The sequence below is a fragment of the Coregonus lavaretus genome (genome assembly GCF_964263955.1).
Source record: "Coregonus lavaretus genome assembly, chromosome: 15".
In the NCBI taxonomy this organism is placed as follows: Eukaryota; Metazoa; Chordata; class Actinopteri; order Salmoniformes; family Salmonidae; genus Coregonus; species Coregonus lavaretus.
In genome coordinates, this window is record NC_140002.1 from 26,016,833 (window position 1) to 26,040,566 (window position 23,734).

Here is a 23,734-nt window from a genome sequence, read left to right on the forward strand (position 1 = left end):
CCGATACACACATTTCACCGATACACATACTTCCAAGATACACACACTTCATAGATACACACATTTCAGTATGATTTTAAAAAAAAATGTATGCACTCACTAACTGTAAGTCGCTCTGGATAAGAGCACCTGCTAAATGACTAAAATGTAAAATGTAAAATTTCACAGATACACACTTAACAGATACAGACTTCACAGATACACACACTTCACAGATACACACTTCCCAAATACACACACTTCACAGATACACATTTCACAGATACAGATACACGCTTTACAGATACACACTTCACAGATATGTTTTTTACAGTAACACATACTAGGTCTGTATATTCCACCCCCATATGGGTCAACCGACCGACGCTTCGTTGCTGCTGCCACGTCATTTCAGTATTAGTTCTATGAGTGTAGTGTCACCGAAGGGGCCATGGGGAGGAGATGTTTTCAGACTGCACTGTGAATGGAAAGCACTACCGATGTTCTCTGAAGTCTCCAAGTTTTTTGTCTTTGGCGCACTTTGTCACAGGTGCAGCTCTCAGTGTGTGTGTAACGATTTCTTGTCCCCAGCTTTCGTTTCGGTTCTTTGATGTTTCAGTAAGGGAGTTTTGACCCACCTTTTAGCTCTAGGCCTCAACCCCTTTGTCCCGTGCCTCCCCCTGTTTTACCACACCATGCAGGAAGTTTCTCTGTAGTCTCTCGCCCTTTATCCCTTAGAACTCAGAAGTCATTTGTAAATCCCCCTATCTGAATCATATTGAAGGAATGGCAGGAAGGTAAAGGAGACAGGCAAGCCATTTAGATGACGTTCCAATCTTACAGAGAAAGACAGAGGAGTTCCCATAACCATTCATTTAAGTACTTTTAAGCATAGGCTTATACCAGTTGTTTTGATATGATCTATTTCCATAAGAGTTCTTCCCTCTTTTAATGCAAATGATGCCAGGGGTCTCCCTGAAAGCTTCCGTTGAGTCATAAATTCTAACAATGTTGTTGATGTACAACTGACCTCCCACTTGTCTCCCTCTATCCCCCCCCCCCACCCCCCCACCCCACACACACTCTCTCTCGCTCTCTCTCTCTCTTTCCCTCTCTCTCAGGGTCCACACATAGCATCAGTGACCCTGGCAGCGTATGAATGTGGTTCAGTGGATTTCCCGGAGCCCCCCTACCCCGAGCAGATCATCTGCCCCCAGGAGGAGGTGCTGTTGGGGGGGACGGCAGCAGCTGTACAGGGAGGCATCTCCCTCTGGACCATTGTCTCCAAGGTCCGCTTAGAGGCCTGCATGTGGGTGAGTCTATTCTACATACAGTCTTGTCACAGTCAACACACAGTCAACTGCATAGCCCATGACACATAGTCGAGACATGCAGTCTACACACAGTCAAAGCACGCAGACGACATGCGCAGTCTCCTACACAGTCTTTTATACACAGTCTTTTACACACAGTGCATATGCCCCTCAACTGGGGTTTAACTATCCATATTGGTACATGTCAGGTTCACTGGCACTAATGCTCTATGATCAGTAGGCCTCAAAGAGTTAGAAGTAAAATAACATTGACTGTTGGTCTATTTAAAAATAAAAATACTATTTCTAAAACATGTGATTGCTAAGTGAGATGTCATTGACAATTCAATACAACAATACCCACTGATGGATCGGAAAACCCCAGCCTTTTACGGTGAATTTCCCCTCAACACTGCTGGTGGTTTCACACCTCTAACCAAACATAGCGGTTAGGTACTGGGGACATGAGACTGACAGTTGATAATCCTTTACTGCTGTCACACGCACGCACGCACGGACACACACACACACACACACACAGACACACACACAGACACACACACACACCACTGTCACACACACCACTATCACACATAGCCCTGTAACTAGAGCCAGCCCCTGGCGCAAGTAGAGGGTAACCCTTCACCAGATACTCTGGTTGCATTCTGACTCAGGTGGCCTGGTGGCTATGGTGACCACTACAATTACTCAGCCATGACATAGAGTTGCCATGGTACTACCACCACCACGCTCTGCATCAAAAGCCTATTAACCCTCACACGCATACATCTAACTGGTAACTGTCTGTATCAGCTTCCCAATGACGACCAGCAGTTCTCTTCCTGTATTCTCAGCATTCACAGCTCTTTTACAGAGAGTCAGGCAGCGTCAGGCCCTTTTTTCAGAGCGTTCCTCTCAGTGTGAAACTGTCCCTACTGAAAAACACAGATGGTTAACAGACAGAGAAGTCTGAGAAGAGAGAACTCATCTCTATGACCTGTGGTGAACTGGAGATTTTTATGTTCCTCTAAGCTGACCGAAAATGAGAAGTAGAGGATGTTATCTCACTCTTGTTAATTCACATTTCACACGTTACTGACTGTGGGGAACAGAGTACCTCTACTACTACTACTTTAGTACTGCTGCTGCTGGGGGCCTTTCCCTGGAACAGAGTGTGTGTGCATGTGTGTGTGTGTGTGTGTGTGTGTGTGTGTGTGTGTGTGTGTGTGTGTGTGTGTGTGTGAACTAGGGGTATGCCATACGATCCCCTGGCCTCGCCCCCAGATGCTGGCACAGCCCAAAATGCTACAACACCTGCTGTGCCCACTTGATGCTCACGGCTTCAAAGCCATTCACCCCACCCTTCTCTGGCACCAGTAGCCCTTCGTATGACATTACCCCCTCGCTCTCCCTCTCCCCTCTGGCCCTCCCCTTCCCCCTCTCCCCCTCCCCTCTCTGTGCCACCCCATCCACCGCTGCAGGGTCTAAGTGTTCCACTTCAAAAAACACGGCGCAGGTGGCTGTAGTCTGGCACACACACAAACACACACACACACACACACACACACACACAAACACACAAACACACACAGTAGTGCAGTGCCCTGGAGATTAGGGCACGTCTGCATTATGAGCAAACTGGCAGGTTTCATCAAAGACTGCTGTGTTGACATGGAACAGGATGTCCAGATTAAGTATCCCATCACCCCTCCCTCCCTCACCCATCCATCCCTCCATTCCTCACCCCCTCCCTCACCCCACCCCTCCCTCCCTCTCTCACCCACCCTACCCCTCCCTCACCCCATCTCTCCCTCCCTCACTCCACCCTACCCCTCCCTCACACCACCTTCCCTTCCCCCACCTCACTGCATAACCTCCCTCCTTCCCTCACCCCACCCCTTCTTACAAGTTTCTCCGTGCCTGGAAACATTACCATAATGAGCTGTGAGCAATTCCAAAGCACTCGTTTTCTCTGCAGGTTTTTCATTGTGTTAATTAAGTCTGTTGCTCCACGCTCCCTCCTCATCCTCGTGTTCCTGGAGGAATGAACCCACTGAACCTGCCTGGGATGAGGATTTGTTTCACTCAAATCTCTTCCGTCTTTCTTCACAATTCGGCGAGTGATACCGTCTTATAATTGAAAGCTCTTTAGGATGTTGGATATTGATATAGTTTGATCCAAAAAGCTCTTTGAGGCCTAATAACACCTTAATTGACCCGACGAATTTTGAAATTAATTTTTTTAATCATGTAAGCCAATGTCGTAGGTGTATTGTATTATACTTGTATTGTGAAAGGTTGTGGTTGTGTGTGTCTGTGTGTGTGTGTATGTCTGTGTGTGTCTGTGTGTATGTGTATGTGTGTGTGTGTGTATCTGTGTGTGTGTATAGGGAGCGGGCACAGCCATCGGGGAGCTTCCTCCCTACTTCATGGCGCGGGCTGCGAGGCTGTCTGGAGAAGAGCCTGATGATGAAGAGTATGAAGAGTTTGGAGAGTTGCTGGAGCAGGCAGAGACTCCACAGGTAGCCTCTCATCCTTATTCCAATCTCTATCTGTACTTTTCTCTCTCCTTTTTCTCTATCACTCCTCTCTCTCTCTATCTCATCCTTCCCCCCCTCTGTGCTCTTCTCTGTCTTGTTCTGTCTCTCTCTCTTCTCTGACAGAGATTGAGCAGGTGTCACACACCCTTTTATCTCTCCTCCTGACTTCCCTTTCCATCTCTGCTTTCTCTCCTTCTCCCTTTTTCTCTCTCTTTTTTTTCTGCCTTCTCTCCTCATTGTCTAGCAACCTTTGTGCAACCTTTGGTGAAACAAAACGGTCACAGTGTATACATGTGTCATACCAGCGGAAACCTCTTGGATGTGTATGCACGCACACGCACAAACACACACACAGAGCGGAGCGGCGTGAGTTGAGCCCTGACAGAGAGAAGTTCATCTCATTAACTCCCTTCAAGCTCGTTCCCTTCTCTCTCGCTCTCTCACACACACACACACACACACACACACACACACACACACACACACACACACACACACACACACACAAACAAACAAACAAACAAACAAACAAACACATACACACGTTAGCTAACCCATTCCCAGTTTCCTACCTCAGGCCTGAAGCAGTCATGTGCTGCTGCCTTTTACAATGCTCTGCTCGGACTAGGTGGGTAGCAATGCCATCAAGGGCAAAGCCATTGTTTTCAAGGTGCCTGCATTGGCTTTGGTAATACCATGACAAACAGTATTTTCATTTCAAAATATGCTCGACAAATACTTTGACCATGACAACTCATAGTAAATATAATTTTCCTGTGTGAATGAAATAATAGACAAAATGTCAGTTGCTTTGTCCCTCCCTAATCTTAGCCGGTCTTCTCTGAGTGCACTTTAATCCTAAAGATTATATTTCACAATGTCAGTTAATGTCATGAGCATTTCAACACAATACAGGTCAAACAATGGGGGCAGTTAGGAAAACGGTTTGGAGAAGCCAGTGCCAAAAAATGACCCTATTCTCCTTGATGTTGGAAAATAGACTAGCCAAAGGTTTGTTCTATTCAAATTTAAATCAGACATTTAGATCAAGTAGTGGTTGACATGACTTGAGGGGCTTTAAGGGTTCATTAAGTAGTGATTTAATGAGTCTTTATACTATGAGCTATTGATAGTACTCTGAGCACACTCTGGTCTTAATAGATAGACTCACATTATAAGCTCACACTCTGTACAAAACTGTACATTGATTACTTTTTGCCGATACAACCAAAAAAGACATTGACGTTGAACATCAGGTACATTGACATATGATGTTGATTCCATGTGTTTTCATCCGGTGGTCAGCAGGGTGTGACAGGTACTGGTGGTCTGATAGAGTGGGTGGGTGCTCCCTTGCACCGTAATGATGGGAGTACCTACTGTCATGTTTAGTTTATCACTCATGCCATGGGTATCTGCAGATGGCACTGTATCCAGCGTCCCTTGGCCCTCAGACCACATGTGGGAGTCTGGAGCTCTGACATCATTCGACACACCGATAATGTCCCGCTCGGCTCTCCACCAAAACGAACGACCGAAGAGAAAGCGAGAGGGAGCGGGAGAAAGCAAAGGAAAAGAGAGGGGACGTGTGAGAGAAAGACAGATGCTCCGTTGTGGAGAGTCACGTTTTGTCTTTCAACACGTTCATCTTGGCCGCTTTGATTCGTTCTAGTTGTTTCTTCTTCTTTTTCTCCGCCGTAGCTTTGACGTGTCCGAGGCATCAGGGAAGGCTTGTTGGTTGTTTGTTTCGCATCCTCAGAGAGAAAGGTTGAACAAGTGTCACCCACCACAGAGCTGCTGCTGCCTCATGGCTGCTGGGTCTGAATTAGTGCTCTGAGGCTCTTTCACTCTCCCTCTACTGCTCTCTGTCTCTTTATCTCTGTCACACACTCTCTATTTCTGTTGATATCCCTCCCTCCCTCTCTCTCTCTTTCTCTCGCTCTACTTGTTCTGTCGGTTTCTGCTGATATCTTTACGGTGTGGTCTGGTCACTGTGTGTGTGTGTGTCTGTGTGTGTGGACAGCATCTGGCAGCAGGTTTCTCACACCACAAAGCATTGCTGAGCTGCAGGAGGCGGAATACTTATTTTCCTTTCTTCTCTCTCCGTCTATCACCTACAACGGGGTGTGCATTGTTTCACTGGCCGAGAGAGAGCGAGAGAGAGAGAGAGACACCGCTTATTGCATTACATGCTTGTTATACTGTACATTCTTAAAGGTAAACATCACAGCGATTTTGGACATCTCGTTAAAGTGGATTTATATTGCATTGTTATTCTCTGTTATTTTAACCAAGATTAGAATAGTGATTATAGAAAATATAGTTTGATTGAATGGTAACGTGGGAGAGAAGGTTTGTGATCGGATGTGTTGAGTTTGTATGTTTGCAGAGAGTAAATTAAACTGATGATGTATGAGTGTGATGTGTCTTTGGGCACCACAGCGGGTTGGAGATGCTGACTCTCTCCTCTCTTACTCTGAGGTCATAGGGGTCAATGTGGCAGGAGCTTGACTTAAACCCAGGGGCATTTCTCAGAATGCGTACATGCCAACTTCCTGCCGCAAGCAGGAGCACATGAGTGATGGCAGAAGAACAAAGTTTCCCCCCCTTCATGACGGCTATTCAAGAATGATGAAGTCATGACTTTACTAAGCAGGTCCAGACGTTGATGTCATGAAAATCTGAATTTTTAAAACATTTGTTTGAAAATTTGGATGATACTTATGTTCTGAAAACTAATCCTGGAATCCTCTCTAGATGAACAACGTCCAAAAAGTGGCGTGGTGATTCAGTGGTTTCCCTGAAGTGCTTTATGTTTTTTAAAATTTGTATATTGTAATTTTTTTTTAACCTTTATTTAACTAGGCAAGTCAGTTAAGAACAAATTGTTATTTACAATGACGGCCTACACCGGCCAAACCTGGACGACGCTGGGCCAATTGTGCGCCGCCCTATGGGACTCCCAATCACGGCCGGTTGTGATACAGCCTGGAATCGAACCAGGGGGTCTGTAGTGACGCCTCAAGCACTGAGATTCAGTGCCTTAGACCGCTGCGCCACTCGGGAGCCCATTTTGGCCGGCATGGAAAGGGTTAACCAGCACTGTGAATTCTTGATTGCCAACTCCCAGGATTGTATCTCCTGTATCCTGAATAAGAGCCGTCTGCGCTGGGCTGGGCTTGTGCCCTCCCCCCTGCCTCCCCCTGGCCTACTACACTCCACTCAAAGGCTTTCTGTGCTGTGGTTTGCCCAGCCCCGTCATGTGACTTCTCTGAAAATGCCCCCTCCCTCCTCCTCCCTCTTTATTTCCAGTAAACTGTTTGAAAGGAGGGGGTGAGTCAGAGTAAAACCAGCTTCCCTTCAACCACAGCTTGTTAAAGAATTTGTCAACGTGGACTCAGGAGCACTTTTTTTTTGTCTCAATAGATTTGAATTTTGTAGAAGGGACTATGGGGCTGGGGTTGGGTTGCGTCAGGAGCCTTAACCACTCTGCTTCCTGTGCCTGTGTGTGTGTGTGAGAGAAGGGAACGGGCTTGTGGGGAGTTAATGAGATGAACTTTAGCCGTCTCGCCGTCAGGGCTCAACTCGCGCCGCTCCGCTCTGGAGATGTGTCCTCCTTTCTCTGTGTGTGAAAGAGTTTCATTCAGGAAAAAGAGAGAGAGAGAAAGAGAGAGAAAAAAAGTGTGCATGGGTGTTGATTTTTCCTTAACTGACACTTAACTTTTCCAGATGCACATTGCTTTGTCGTCTGCCTATTTTGAACTCCTTACTCCCATCACGTCTACAAAAGTCTCCACCCACATGTTTTAAACCTTTCAGTTCATCATAAAGCATTTAGAATAGGGTTGCTATGTCATTACATGTGAGGAGGGAAACAGTGAACTCTTTTCCTTTTTTCCCACTGCCTATTTGCGTCAACCTTCGTCATCTCTCTGGCAACAGTAACCATTGGTATTCAAACTATTATGTTAAACATGGTGCTCATTGATGCCCTTTGTGTGGAAATGTTGTGGAACAGTGAATATAAAATGTGTTCAGATAGGCTCTGATAATGTAAAATTCTTAGAACCTGGATTCCATGTAATCACCATGGTGTTTGACATTGTTTCATTACTAAGAAGTCCCCGACAGTCACTCAACCTTGGGAGACCTACTGTACTTTCAGACATTACCCTAACGAGGTCTAATATTCCATGTTTTTTTGCATAAATGTAGATCGCAAAATAAGAAGCAAACTCCATAGCAGGTGATGGGGCCACTAACTGTAATAGCCTTAACATATAAATTATAGAGCAGACGTATGATTTTTACTTCACACTGTAGGCATCATCTTGATGTGGGGGCATATTGGGTACAGAGTGCTGAGTAAAGAGATGGAGAGCCAAAATTCTGGAGCCATGTCCCAATGGTTTTAATGACGCTGCACCCTTGACAAGATCTCCAAAATGTAATTGCTGGTAAGCCCTGCCCTGGGGGATAGCGCGCCGCAAGGGGGATGGGGACGGGAGGGAGGCAGCCGTGGGTGGAAGCCTGGCCAAGATGGTGATTTTCCATGAACTGCGTACAACACACATTGTGTGTGGTGTCTGGATTTCTGAACACTGGTCATGTAAGATGGACAATTTTGTGGTCGAGAAGGTACACACGGGGAGAAAAGGGGAGAAAAGGGGAGCGTCCCGCTAGTAAATCCCAATGTCACGTGTAAACACACAGTATTCCTCCCCACTGGGACTTTCATTTCATTCAGTGGTGAGGTAGCTATTTTCCTTTCACTCATCCATACCAGTCAAGTGAGTGGAAATCCAGGACTCCACTAACTTGATAAACTATACCAATGCAAATATCATATTTCATCTAATAAATGTGACTCATTGACTAAACTATGCTGATTTCCCTAACAGTTATTAGTTATTGAAGCATAAATCCTCTACTCTACTCCTGTGGTTGTCAGGTGTTTGTGGTCAACAGACGGTCCAGAGTCGTTCAGCTGTAAACCATACACATTCCTTCCCCCAGACAACCAGCTCAGTCTCCAAGATTTAGAAAGGGGAAAAAAAACAGTGAAAAAAAGAACAAAAAACAGAATAAAGAATCTGGAACAGAAGGCTAGAATTAGAGAAGCAGGATTATCCTTGTGGAAAGCTCCTGTGATTGGATAGAATCTGAGGGAGAAATTCAAAATGTGAGCCAATCAGAGTGGATGTCAGTTGGGCCCCCCTCTTTTAGTCTACTCCCTATGTCTCAAAAATGTAATGTGGGCCGGCTCCTACTCTTGAAGAAATGCCACCATTACTCGACTGCTTTGTTGACCATATTAGGCATGATCTTCTTACTACCCCAACCCCAGCCTCCTCCCAGTCAAGTTAAACCTCTCAAGTTTCAATTTACCGGTATGTGTGTGAAACAAAGGTGAAAGTCATATAGATAACATTTTCACCCATAAAAGTAGTTGTCTTATTGTTTGGTCATTGTGAATAAGCAGTTTTCATCATGCATTGATGTTTAATCAATTTATTGTAGAACATTCAGTATATTGGATCAGAATTGCCAATTCAGGGGGGCACATCCTATCTGATTTGAAATTGCAGTTTAATTTTGCTAATAATTATAGCAATTAAACATATGTAATGTTAACTACCATGAAACAGTAATAATATGGTACAGTCATTTGAAAGCTTGCAGTTTGAGTTCTGGTCAGTTAAGAGTTGTTTATGCATCATATCAGATCTAGCCTGAGAGATGATGTAAAGGTTAGTCTAAAAGTTAGTGGATGATTCCAGTCATTCCTCTAAAAAAGAAACATGTTATTCTGGTTTTATATCTTTACATGCATTCAGTACCATCTCATGTACAGATAATACCAGTCAATTCGGAAATACCATTCTAATGCATGACGTTCTTTGGTAGGAGCTATACTATATCAACACTTTAGTAAAATGTATTTGTGCTATACAACACATTGTTTAGAGAAGTAAAACATGTTCCTACAGCTCACAAGTCAAATGTGTTTTACATTTTAGATCAAAGGAAAGATGTGTTGAGTTTAATATTGATGTATTCTAATGTCATTACCATTGATTAGAACATAAAAGGGATAAAGTGTTAGATATGCACTTAAACACACACATATTTTGATCAAGACTTCATATCAAAGTTTCAGGCTTGGAGCAATCAATATCTACAGAATAGATTTTTTGAGTCCAGTCAATAAAAGTCTATATATACGTTTTGCAATATTAAATACAAATCTATACATATAATAGTGACAATACCCTCAACATGAGTTCACAAATTAGACACAGTGTGTTTTTACATTTCATTGATATTTAATTTTTAATTCCCCTTAAATTGATATACCAACCTTACAGCATTGGTATAGTTAAATATCTGTAAAAAAACAACAACAATAATTTGACTAAAATCAAGACAAAATAAACACATCAGCACATGCATACAATTTGTATTGTTATCTCTAGTGGCATTCTAATACAATCATCAGAAGTAGGACCAATTTACCGTAATCAATCCAGGATAATTACGCCATCCTTCCGTCACAGTTCCCAGAAATATTTTGAACTACATCAACAAGAGCTTAACCCTCATCTTCCCATCATAGGTATATTGAGGAAAAATCCATGTCATTGCTTTGAAAATAGCCTTTTGTTGAGTTGTCAGGAGAGATATGGGGGGGGCAGCAGAATTAGTAAGAATCTGTGAGTCATTGGAATGACCATGAAGTCTAGTCTTGTACTCACATTCCCAATGATATTGGATTAAAAACTGTCACCAGAGGTAAACTACAGTTAGGGGATGTGAATATATAATATCCCAGTATAAAAGGTGTTTGGATGTGTTTGCAGAGGGTGATTGTTCCAATTAGACAACTGACAGGACAATTGACTGTGTGCAGCATTTTTGCAGGGCTTAGAAAACTTTTTTGGTTAACAGAAATATTGATATATGAAGGAAAACAAATATTTAGATAATAGTGACTTGGAAAAATCTGTATGTCACAATATTGTTTTAAATAAATAGAAAGATGTCCTGTTGCCACAATTCAATATGTTAATTGTACATTTACTTCTTAGAGAAATAGGGTTACTTCATATAAACCATATTATTCGTTAATCAATAATCTGCTCTCTGATGTATTTGTGCATATAAAATGCCAGCATCCTTGTTTTCTATATATTTATGGTCAGTGTGTTAAATACAAAATATAAATGAGAAGAGATGCTAAAAAAGACAGCTGTTTGTCCTAATCCCATAGTAAATATATTTTCTATAGTGTATAAATATTATGATATGCCCCATAATCTCACATTTTACTGTACTAATAGTAATGTTAAGTCTAAAATCTCCCCGAGCGTGTTTTAGTCTAATTTATTTATAATTTTAAAGACAGAAATGCATTACAACTCACAAATGACTGTCAGCACACCACCACAACGATATTTCCTTAGAGAGGATAAATTATAAATAAAGCCATTTTTAACTAATGGAATTCCTTAAAGACTATAACTCAGTTGTTTTTATTGGATCAATTTGATTTGTGTTGATTTTGCAAGGATCATCTCCGATTTATTTTAAGATTTGCTCCTTGTCCACAAGCCTAAAAAAAATGTGAAACCTTTTTCCTAATGATACAAGTTCCGAGATAAATTATAGAATGAACAATGTTTTGGAAGTATTTTTAGTAATATTACTACCATGTGTTAATCTGTGAGATATTTAAAATGGGCAGGAGATCATCCTTCTACCTTTAATCACCATAGATTAGTGAAAAGGTTATTGATTGCATAAATAGCTTTTGGTCTTCATTGCTGAGCAAAATTGAGTCTGCTCATATGAACATAATATGTTACTCATGAAAGATTCATACATTACATTGCAATGATGAAATGTGAATAAGAATTACATGTTCTGTATAGAATGATCTGTTAAATATTTGCAATTATTTTTACTTATTTTCAGGACTTTGCCACCAGAGCAAAACTAGCAGTGCAGAAAATGGTTCAGAGAGTTGGATTCTTTGGAATTCTCGCCTGTGCCTCTGTAAGTGAAATCATATATTAACGGTATTCTGTTAAAACATTTTAATCTCCCCTATTAATGTCTGAAAATACAATAAAGTGACTACAGTTTAAATTCAAGCCTTAAAATAGCATTTCTGTGCATCATGAAACTGTCTGTCTATTTAAACTGAACTGCTGATTCTCAAACCAGAAGACAGAACAGATTATGAATAATGATTGTAAATATAAAGCTACCTATATTCTGTAGATTTTAGTCATTGTATTACTAATCTGTTAGATACCTTCAGTAAGTGCTAAATACCTCAACAAAACTGTGTTTGGACTGAAGCATATTGAATCATTGAGTCCCTTGCTCTTTTCTATAGAATATAGTAGTTTTCTCTATAATTGTTGTCAGTTGCCATGTTCATTTCTGATATTTAGTATATATTCTCTAGATATTTAGGATATATTCTCTGTTTCTCCAGATTCCAAATCCACTGTTTGACCTAGCAGGTATAACATGTGGCCATTTCCTTGTTCCCTTTTGGACCTTTTTTGGAGCAACACTAATTGGGAAAGCCATCATCAAAATGCACATTCAGGTGAGTTTACTATAGCACACGTTTTTACATAGATACCTTGCACACTTACTCTCTTGGATAAGAATGTTTTTACATAGATGTCTTGCACACACAGCTTACTTTTCTTACGTCTTTTTCTGTTCTGTCAAAGAGGCTACTTAAGGTCCATAGTTTGATATAACATTTTGACAAAGTAGCCTTTTTTCTTATAGAATTGATAGATCAAGTCTTCCGTTTATTTTGAATATGATTATGTCAGACATGATAGTGAAACCGTGCAGAGGATGAGGAGGGATCCTCCTGTACTGTACTCAACTGAGAGTGTAAGGAGGCCATTTTGGCCAGTGAAAGCAGGGGTCGGTCGTCCATTTTGTGAAAGCAGATGCTGCACTCAGGGATACATACTTTAGTAGGGAGAAGATATTTGAATCACTTGAGTATTTACTGTACTGAAAGGTGAATCTGTACTGTAAAGAAGTATACAGTGATGATTATTGTGTCAAAGTTGAATCCGTTTTTCCCATGCATGCAAGGATTAAGGACTTCATCCACTTTGGGCCATGGTAGACAGTGTCTGTATGCTTAATTGATTAGACTTTCTAACTCCTCTATAAAGTATTTTATAAATAAATAAATAAAAAAGAACAATTAAACACCAATGGAGTAAGCTGATTTATTATGATTGACTATCTTCCTAGTAATGTGAAGTTCACTTTCAGTAGATGCCCAAGCAGTGTGGGGCGGTGGCCATAGATCAAACCCTATTGTAGATAAACACTGTCTGTGATGATACAGAGAGTGGCGTGGGCAGCAACATCATGGAGCCGATTAAGCCTAGTGTCCCTTGGGCCGATGACTGTGACTCCACAGCCAGGCAGGATCAGAGGTGTGTCGTTGTCTCCTCACTGCCTGACACGGCCAAGGCAAGCTTTACAATGATACACCACACTGACTGGAAACTGAACCAGGCTCACCATCATAACTGGCTGGGGTCAGCCTGGGATGTACAGTCGTGGTCAAAACTTTTGAGAATGACACAAGTATTGATCTTCACAAAGTTTGCTGCTTCAGTGTTTTTAGATATTTTTGTCAGATGTTACTATATAATAATATATAATAATATATAATAATAATAATATAATATGCCATTTAGCAGACGCTTTTATCCAAAGCGACTTACAGTCATGCGTGCATACATTTTTTTTGTGTATGGGTGGTCCCGGGGATCGAACCCACTACCTTGGCATAACAAGCGCCGTGCTCTACCAGCTGAGCTACAGAGGACCATACTATGGTATACTGAAGTATAATTACAAGCATTCCATAAGTGTCAAAGGCTTTTATTGACAATTACATAAAGTTTATGCAGAGTCAATATTTGCAGTGTTGACACTTCTTTTTCAAGACCTCTGCAATCTGCCCTGACATGCTGTCAATTAACTTCTGGGCCACATCCTGACTGATGGCAGCCCATTCTTGCATAATCAATGCTTGGAGTTTGTTAGAATTTGTGGGTTTTTGTTTGTCCACCCGCCTCTTGAGGATTGACCACAAGTTCTCAATGGAATTAAGGTCTGGGGAGTTTCCTGGCCATGGACCCAAAATGTTGATGTTTTGTTCCCCGAGCCACTTAGTTATCACTTTTGCCTTATGGCAAGGTGCTCCATCATGCTGGAAAATGCTGTTCTTGGATGGTTGGGAGAAGTTGCTCTCGGAGGATGTGTTGGTACCATTCTTTATTCATGGCTGTGTTCTTGGGCAAAATTGTGAGTGAGCCCACTCCCTTGGCTGAGAAGCAACCCCACACATGAATGGTCTCAGGATGCTTTACTGTTGGCATGACACAGGACTGATGGTAGCGCTCACCTTGTCTTCTCCGGACAAGCTTTTTTCCGGATGCCCCAAACAATCAGAAAGGGGATTCATCAGAGAAAATGACTTTACCCCAGTCCTCAGCAGTCCAAACCCTGTACCTTTTGCAGAATATCAGTCTGTCCCTGATGTTTTTCCTGGAGAGAAGTGGCTTCCTCGCTGCCCTTCTTGACACCAGGCCATCCTCCAAAAGTCTTCGCCTCACTGTGCGTGCAGATGCACTCACACCTGCCTGCTGCCATTCCTGAGCAAGCTCTGCACTGGTGGTGCCCCGATCCCGCAGCTGAATGAACTTTAGGAGACGGTCCTGGCGCTTGCTGGACTTTCTTGGGCGCCCTGAAGCCTTCTTCACAACAATTGAACCTCTCTCCTTGAAGTTCTTGATGATCCGATAAATGGTTGATTTAGGTGCAATCTTACTAGCAGTAATATCCTTGTCTGTGAAGCCCTTTTTGTGCAAAGCAATGATGACGGCACGTGTTTCCTTGCAGGTAACCATGGTTAACAGAGGAAGAACAATGATTTCAAGCACCACCCACCTTTTAAAGCTTCCAGTCTGTTATTCTAACTCAATCAGCATGACAGAGTAATCTCCAGCCTTGTCCTCATCAACACTCTCACCTGTGTTAATGAGAGAATCACTGACATGATGTCAGCTGGTCCTTTTGTGGCAGGGCTGAAATGCAGTGGAAATGTTTTTTGGGATTAACTTCATTTTCATGGCAAAGAGGGACTTTTCAATTAATTGAAATTCATCTGATCACTCTTCATAACATTCTGGAGTATATGCAAATTGCCATCATAATAACTGAGGCAGCAGACTTTGTGAAAATTAATATTTGTGTCATTCTGAAAAATGTTGATCGTGACTGTATTCAGTGAGATGAAACGTTTTGTGTTGCAGATAGAAATGTAATGAATATAGCTGACACAATGCTCTATACCTGACAGATCATGTCCTGTGTAAACAATACATTTCTATCTGAACGTTCTGAACAAACCCCTGTTCTCTCAGCTTCTCTTGTTCTTTCCCCACATTGTGTTAAGTCTGGAAAGAAAGCAGAAAATTATATTCTATTAGACAGCACTTCTTTGTAGTTTTACGTTGGCAGTATACCGTACTGTACTGTACTGTACTGTGAGTCACAGAGCTGTATAGTTGTTGAACTTGTCATGTAAGAGAGGGAGTGGAGGGGCAATATGATAGATTGTAATGGTGAACAGGTGAACATTCTCCCTTGTGTGCCAAAGCAGGGGAACAATGCAATAGGGGGATTTGAGAGCTGGATAACTGGGTTGTACTGTACCTGCAGGTCAGGTGGTAAATTCAGGTTCACAATAACAATCTGTTCCTGTAAACAATGGCACATGAGTCCCCGAGGATCCAGACCTTTTCACAACTCTTGACCCTGTCATACTCTAAACTGGATCTGGTTTCCTGACGGTACTTTGTGGTGATGTTTACTAGCTAGGTTTTGAAATATTGATAGGAACTATCAAAAATTATATAAAAAAATCTAGGGAAGGTTTTATAAGTCCTAAATGTACAGATGTTTGATCACTGTTGTTGCAATACATTTCCTGCATAGCAGGGAATGCAAACTTGCAGTGTATTCAAGGTTTAAAAATGCTTCTAAAGTTTGAAATTTCCACTTTAAAATTTCAGACTTGATTTGCCCTAACAAAAAATTTAACAGCCCCTACAAAAATGCCCATTAATTATAATCCATCAGTAAAATTTTTAAATGGCTCCGTTAGGTTTAGCTGAGCGGAGACATGAGTAAATGTCCTTCCATTAAGAAGTGGACAGTAAAAGCTCAGTTTCTGGTATTTTCATTTACCTTCAGTACCCATGACACACAGTCTGGCCTAAACAATAGGAGAGAAGGGATCTCCGTTATGATAGCCTCCCTGACTTCCACGTTCCTACTAGTTTAGTTATGGGCTCTGTGTTTCAAGGGGTTTCAACAGACATGCACATTGCCATTATGAGAACCCACTCGAGTGTTGATTCCCAATATGAGTGGCACAATGGGGTAGTATGATCTTGTTAAACCTGTGCACTTCCCTCTAAGGTTTTCATGCATGAGTCCGAAGAGAAGAGGACAAAAACATATTTGTTAGACTTGGTCTTTGTTATGTGCAGCGGCAGCCATTTTGGCCTCTCCCAGACCCAGTGCTTCCTGGGTGCCTGCTCAGTGGGTGGCTGAACAGTAACTGAACGGTAAACAGAGCCGTAGGTCTCCCTGTAGCTCTGTTGGTAGAGCGTGGCGCTTGCAACGCCAGGGTTGTGGGTTCGTTTCCCACGGGGGGCCAGTATGAAAATGTATGCACTCACTAACTGTAAGTCGCTCTGGATAAATGACTAAAATGTAAAATGTAAAATGTAATGAGCCCCCTAATAGGGTCTGATTGAGCCATAATGGCCAACCCCCCACCCCCCGTCTCCTGTGTCCAGTCTGGGGCAATGAGTAAGCAGGAATTAGACTGAACAGGAACAAAACAAATCCCTCCTTTACTGTTATAAACGTCTGTCTGAGAAAAGTGACACATCTCCTCCTGATCCTCCCATTCCCCTCAATACCCCTCTCCACCTCCTACTACTCCTCCTCCCATCCCCCTCTTCAACTGTTATCTGTATCAGCCGTAACCCCACACCCTTCCTCATCCTCACCCCCTGAAGACAGCCTGCCTGTGTAGACTAATTTCTTGACCTGTGTCTGTGCGTTGGTTATAATGTGTCATAGGGGCTCAGACTTTTGTTCCTGGCCTTGATGACAAAGGGCCACTTCACGGCTGGTTTTGGGCTGACCGCCTGTCAGGCACCAAGTGTGGTTTTGGTTGACTACAGGGGGTCTAACAGAGGGGGTATTAATGATCAAACCATGAGTGTACTGCCCTGGCTGGGCCTGTATGTACCCCCCACGACCTCAAGGTCCACTGACTGACTGATTGTCTCTCTCTCTCTTTTTTCCTCACAGAAACTGTTTGTGATCATAACCTTCAGCAGGCACATAGTGGAGCAGATGGTGTCTCTGATCGGGTGAGTAACGTAGCCACTGAGTAATATTGGGCCTTCTCTGAAGAAATGGAAATGTGTGTGTGTGTGTGCATACGTGTGTGTGTGTGCCTGCTTGCGTGTGTGTGTCGTTTGTCACAGGGTGGAGAAGGAGGACAATGAGAGGGGTAGTATCCCACATTAAAGGGTTAATTTGGAACATGACGGTTGAGAGCACTTCAAGTGTGACATTTTGAGGTCGTTCATGCCCCTTTTTGGAAAAACCCATTCTTTATTTCGTTCTGACTGTGACCCAGGTCACTTACCAAAATGTTAGCATTAATTTAACATGGGGAATTGGAACATGCTGTGTTGCATGGAATGCATTTAATTTTTTTGACAGACCCTGGAAGGGTGGTGATTATACAGTAGAATATGTACGGTATTGGCGCTGCTCTTGTAAGATTTCTCTTTTGGCCCCTCAGTCTGTTAGCTAGTCTGGATGCTGACGATGGCCATGCTCTGTGTGGATGGTTATGGGTATGAGTGTGGACATGTATGTAAGACTGTTTCTCAGGATAGGATGAACTGTCTCTGGCCTACGGTCTGGTTGAAATCTACTTTAAAATCTTGGTCCTGTTATGATGTGGCACTGCTGTCTCTCTGTCTTTGCCATGGTGACCTAAAACAGACTGACTGTGTGCTCTGTTCTTCATTTGGTGTCATATGGCACTCAAGCGGAAACGGGGTTTGTTGATATCTACGTATAAAGACATTTCACACGTGCCTTAAGGAATGGAGCAACAACTGCTGTGTCCTTTTTCCGTCCATCGCCCACCACTGACGGCTTGGTGTCACCCTCCCAGACTGATCTGATCTCCAGTCAGACGTCACTGTCACCAGCCCTGTGACCCTGTGGTCTGGCCTCCCAACTAAGCCTGCTGCTAATAGAGCCTTCAGACGCTCCCACCCTGCCTATCACACGAATACCTGCCTCATACTACTGATCCAATCTGCACTTGCCTGGTTATGCGTCCACCATAATTGTTGGAACCGTGCTGAAAAAAACAACGTAGGATATTTTTTTTTGCCAGCATAGTAATATCTGAGCCAGCACATTACGGTTTAAGTCTACACAATAGTGTGAAAAATGTATTACCCTGGCCTGTATAAGGGGCTGCCTGCTGGGCAGAGATAGGGGGAAGCAACCTGTTGCCGTTGTAGAGTTGTCAGGGCCAGGACCAGTGTGTGTAGCAGGTAACTACCCTCTGCCAGTTAGGGGAGTGGTGTTAAATTGGTACCTGACTCACACACACACACACACACACACACACACAAACACACACACACACACACACACACACACTCGGCTGTGCTGAAATCAGACTGCGAGATTGCATCAGCTCACATCCTTGCCAGCAGTTTCTTTCACCGCTCTTTTCTTTGTTTCAAGAATGAATACTGTGGTGGCTTTATTTAGAGCTGGTTTTAATAAAAAGCTTTGTATTTTTTCTCTAATTTGTTGAAAGATTATTCCCAAATCGAGTTTACAGGCAAACAGGCGATTTTGGTTAAAGTTGTTTGGTCATTCACAAGGGTTCAGAGAGTTTTCAAATAAATGTATTTGAATATAGGCTATTCATTTAATTATCATATGAATCATATTAACATTTTATAGCCATTTATGTGTGTGTGTGTGTGTGTGTGTGTGTCTCTGTGTGTGTGTCTCTGTGTGTGTGTCTCTGTGTGTGTGTGTGTGTGTGTGTGTGTGTGTGTGTGTGTGTGTGTGTGTGTGTGTGTGTGTGTGTGTATGTAATGATGGATAGATAGCGTTATGATAGTTTAAGCCCCTGGGGTGCTGATAGTCATTGAGCCACAGAAATACAGAGTGACAGTTCAGAGGTGAATGGAAAGTTTCACTACGAGTCACAAACTCACTGTTTCCCCCTTTTTACAACCTGTTAACCGTCAACTTCCTTCCTGACTGAGGCCCATCCACCTTGAGAGTTGCCTGATAGTGATGCTTTCGCACAGAAACTGTCATCCAGCAAAGGCTCTGTCACATTTCCACCTCACACACCTTCACTATTATTAACCCTTTACCTGACTAACCATACCTTTACTTTACTCTAACCACACCTTTACTTTTTTAAGTGGATTTTGTAAGTTATTTTACATGTATAGAGTAACATTCTTTCAGTGAAAATGCTCAAATTCTCTCATGTTGGTTGGTCGCAGTAAGCAGTGGTACAGCTAAGGACTGTAAAATTATGGTAGTTATAATCTCATGTAAAAGTGTTGTTTGTGTTGTCTGTAAATCATTTTTTGAAACATATAAAACTGTTACAGTTTTGGTGATGTTTAGACACAGGAATGGAAGATGATATCTGCTGATATCGCTGTTCTCCCTATGGGTGTATCACAACCACCGTTTCTCACATATTTATCTATACACAGCTAATAAAAAGAGACCCCTTGTATCTCTTAGTAAATTATGTTTTAATATTTACTCTAGTTTCTGTTTCAATTCTTGAGAAAACTGCTCTTACAGGCCCCAGCGGTTTTCCTGTACAGCCAGTTATAAAGCACAAGGGTCATAACTTGACTTTTAACGTTGTTGTGAAATGCTTTTTAACCTTTAGTATTCATATTGTATAGTCTTCAGACAGACATGTTTTTTAACCTTTAGTATTCATATTGTATAGTCTTCAGACAGACATGTTTTTTAACCTTTAGTATTCATATTTGTATTTATTATGTATTCCCATAGTCTTTCTGGGGTCCAGCAAAATTAAGGCAGTTATACAATTTTAAAAACATTAAAATACATTCACAACAGATTTCACAACACATTAAGTGTGTGCCCTCAGGCCACTACTCTACTACCACATATCCATGTGTTCGTGTGTGTATTGGATAGTCTTCAGACAGACATGCTTTTTAACCTTTAGTATTCATATTGTATAGTCTTCAGACAGACATGCTTTTTAACCTTTAGTATTCATATTGTATAGTCTTCAGACAGACATGCTTTTTAACCTTTAGTATTCATATTGTATAGTCTTCAGACAGACATGCTTTTTAACCTTTAGTATTCATATTGTATAGTCTTCAGACAGACATGCTTTTTAACCTTTAGTATTCATATTGTATAGTCTTCAGACAGACATGCTTTTTAACCTTTAGTATTCATATTGTATAGTCTTCAGACAGACATGTTTTTTTAACCTTTAGTATTCATATTGTATAGTCTTCAGACAGACATGTTTTTTAACCTTTAGTATTCATATTGTATAGTCTTCAGACAGACATGCTTTTTAACCTTTAGTATTCATATTGTATAGTCTTCAGACAGACATGTTTTTTAACCTTTAGTATTCATATTGTATAGTCTTCAGACAGACATGTTTTTTAACCTTTAGTATTCATATTGTATAGTCTTCAGACAGACATGTTTTTTAACCTTTAGTATTCATATTTTGTATAGTCTTCAGACAGACATGTTTTTTAACCTTTAGTATTCATATTGTATAGTCTTCAGACAGATATTCTCTGTGCAGCTGGGTTTATAGCTGTCAATATTTAACAAATTGTTTTTCATTTACACAAAAAACTAATATTGACTGTATTGCGTCATTGCAAATCATTGCTGTGCTTACAAATCTGATTCTAAATTCTTTAAAAACACTTTTCACAATTTACAGTATATGTTGGAGTGGAGTGAAATAACAGGCAACTTCTCAAGTTTTATTAGATCATATTTGATCTAGTTTATTGTCCTATTTTCATATTGAAAGATCTGAAATAAATCAAAGCCATATTTTGTATTGAAATTGTTTCGTTTAACGATCAAGACATATTTACACCATATTTTACTCTCTTTTCCTCAGTTTCTTCATTGTTGTTATTGTTTTGTTTCATCTGCATAAAAAAAAAAATTAATTGCAAAAAGCTGACTACCATGTCTGTCTCAAATGGAAAGGGGAGTGAAAGCGTTAAGTCATGGCATTCCTTGAATTAATTGACCGTTGGACTTGCGATGATTTCACTCTCACATGATATGAGACAGTAGATTAATTTCCCTCTTCTTGTTAGTCATTCAGGTTAGTCATTTATCATAACTGCACAGATACATATAAGTCAATGCCCTTATAACCTCACATAGAGAAACATGACGAACAATTCCAGTACTGGGAAAGAGACGTTAAAAGCAAATGTTTAAACACGTGTTGTTGGACTATTCTCAACTTGTAAAGATCAATTTCTCTATTGTTCAGCCTGTTGGCTGTTTTTCACATGTCAATCAGTATAAATTCGTATAAATCTTTTTGCCTTAATAGCCTAAACTGTGTGGCTCAGAGTCAGGCAGACAGTTTTGCCCAGGAGATTTGAGGACATCTGAACATCTGCTGTACAATAGGCAGCTATTGAGCACAGAGGAGGAACCTCTTGCACACAACTTTAAAAGAACCATTATATGCTATAAATTCCCCTGTCGCAAGTCATAGCTTGACATTTTATGAGATACAGTATCAATTCTAGACAACACAATTATATGACCTTTAGGTCATTTTGAAAACATATACCTAACCAATATTCTAAATGATTAAAGAATACAAGTTTACTGTATGTAGATAAATTCGGTCAAGATGTCAGATTTGAAACCCAGTTGAAAGGAGATGCTCTTGGCATACAACACATCTCTATAATTGTTTTATGTATTGTTAAACCATAATAGAAAGCTTTGATATGATGTGGTGGTCCACTGGTATATTATATTTCATGACTTATGATGATGTCTCCTCATCAAAAGAGAATGCTTTTCCTGTCATGGTTGTCATGGTGGATCAGAATGTGCCCCTCTCATCTCATTTAGCTTCTGATTGAAGTCTAGAGCAATCATAAATAAAGACGAACATTTTTGATATCTTGGTAAGAGTGCCAGCACACCACAACCATAAATAAAGAAGCTTTCATCACATCCTAGCCCAGTTTCGTGTAGCCAAACCATTCATATAAGAATCACAGTGGATAGAGCTTATCATGCTACTTCCTGTGTGATCTGATGTCCCACAGCTGCATGGCACACCAGACTCATCATGACACCCCCCAAGTCTCAATGACTCTGCTGGTGTAATCAGATAATCAGCATGTTTCTTTGTTACCTTCCCCCTTTACTTCCCTCTCTTGTTATCTCTGATAAAAGACCAGTCAGTGTGGTTGGGATTCCAGAGGAAAACACACACATCATTGTGAGTTACTTACTGGAACTGTAGAGGTTGTTTGGTTTCCTGTGTTAATCATCCTAGATGAGTGTCAGTAATGAGAGCTCAGTGATTAGATCATGTATTAATTCCACCCCAGCCCAAGCCTAAACAAATGTTTGATGTCTGTAGTAATAATAATAATAACTTTATTTATATAGAGCTTTTCAATACAAGTAACAAAGTGCTTCACATCAAAAAATAATAAAATAAAAGTACTAACAAAGAAACAAAGACAGGAGGAAGGAGGTTGAAAAAGAAAGAGATAGCTAATTAAAATCATACATTGAAATGATACATTAAAAGCATCATTATAAAAGTGTGTCCTCAGCAGGGAGGTAAAAAGAGGCACTGAATCAGCAAGCCTGAACTCCTCTGGCAGACCATTCTGAAGTCTAAGGGCCCAAAAGGCAAATGCCTGGTCTTTAGTTTTCAACCTAGACTTTGGAATGGTCAACAGTGCCCTGCCAGAGGATCTCAGGCTGCGTCCTGGCTCCTAGGAGATAAAAGTGATTACGTGATTAATAAAATATATTCTAAAAGTGACTTGTAGCCAGTGTAGAGAAGCTGAAATATGTGTGATATGGTTACATTTTCTGGTGCCTGTTAAAAGCCGAGCTGCAGCATTTTGAACTAACTGTAGATGGAGTGATTTCTGACTGAGTTACAGTAATATAGGCATGAGGAAATAAAAGCATGTATAACTTTCTCCAGATCAGTGACTGAAGTAAAATACTTGACTTTTGCTATATTTCTTAGATGATAAAAGCAGGACTGGACAACTTTTTTTTACATGCAGCTTGAGGTTTAGGTCAGGGTCAAAGAAAACACCTTTGCTTTTGGCTGTAGGCTTTACATTGGTGGACAAATTACCAAGGTTATCTACAATCTGGGTTCTAGCAAGGTAGGGGCCAAATAAAACAACCTGATTTCTTATCATTGAGCTGGAGAAAATTGTCAGACCTCCAACATTTGATCTCAGCAAGACACTTGTGAAGGGTAGCAACCTTAGCTTGGTCACTGGGTCTGATTGGTAAATAGAGCTGTGTGTCATCTGCATAGCAGTATGGCTGTGTGTTTAGGCTGGAGTAGTGGTGAGACTGGCGGGTTATGCCAGCTATTCAACAGAACAGCCAGATCACATGAGATGACATGTGGGAATGAAAGGG

General features: G+C 41.3%; 1 protein-coding gene across 4 annotated transcripts in view; it reads left to right on the forward strand.

Annotated features, from left to right (window-relative positions):
• Nucleotides 1-23,734, forward strand: part of LOC311142868 (vacuole membrane protein 1-like) — a 95,592-nt gene that overhangs the window by 58,135 nt on the left and 13,723 nt on the right. For all 4 annotated transcript variants that reach the window (XM_084178568.1, XM_084178570.1, XM_084178571.1 and 1 more), the window contains 5 exons: nucleotides 1,101-1,292; nucleotides 3,683-3,814; nucleotides 11,807-11,887; nucleotides 12,336-12,452; nucleotides 17,285-17,346. In XM_084178568.1, coding sequence (XP_084034694.1) covers nucleotides 1,101-1,292; nucleotides 3,683-3,814; nucleotides 11,807-11,887; nucleotides 12,336-12,452; nucleotides 17,285-17,346 — 584 coding nt within the window. The remainder of the gene's footprint in view (nucleotides 1-1,100; nucleotides 1,293-3,682; nucleotides 3,815-11,806; nucleotides 11,888-12,335; nucleotides 12,453-17,284; nucleotides 17,347-23,734) is intronic.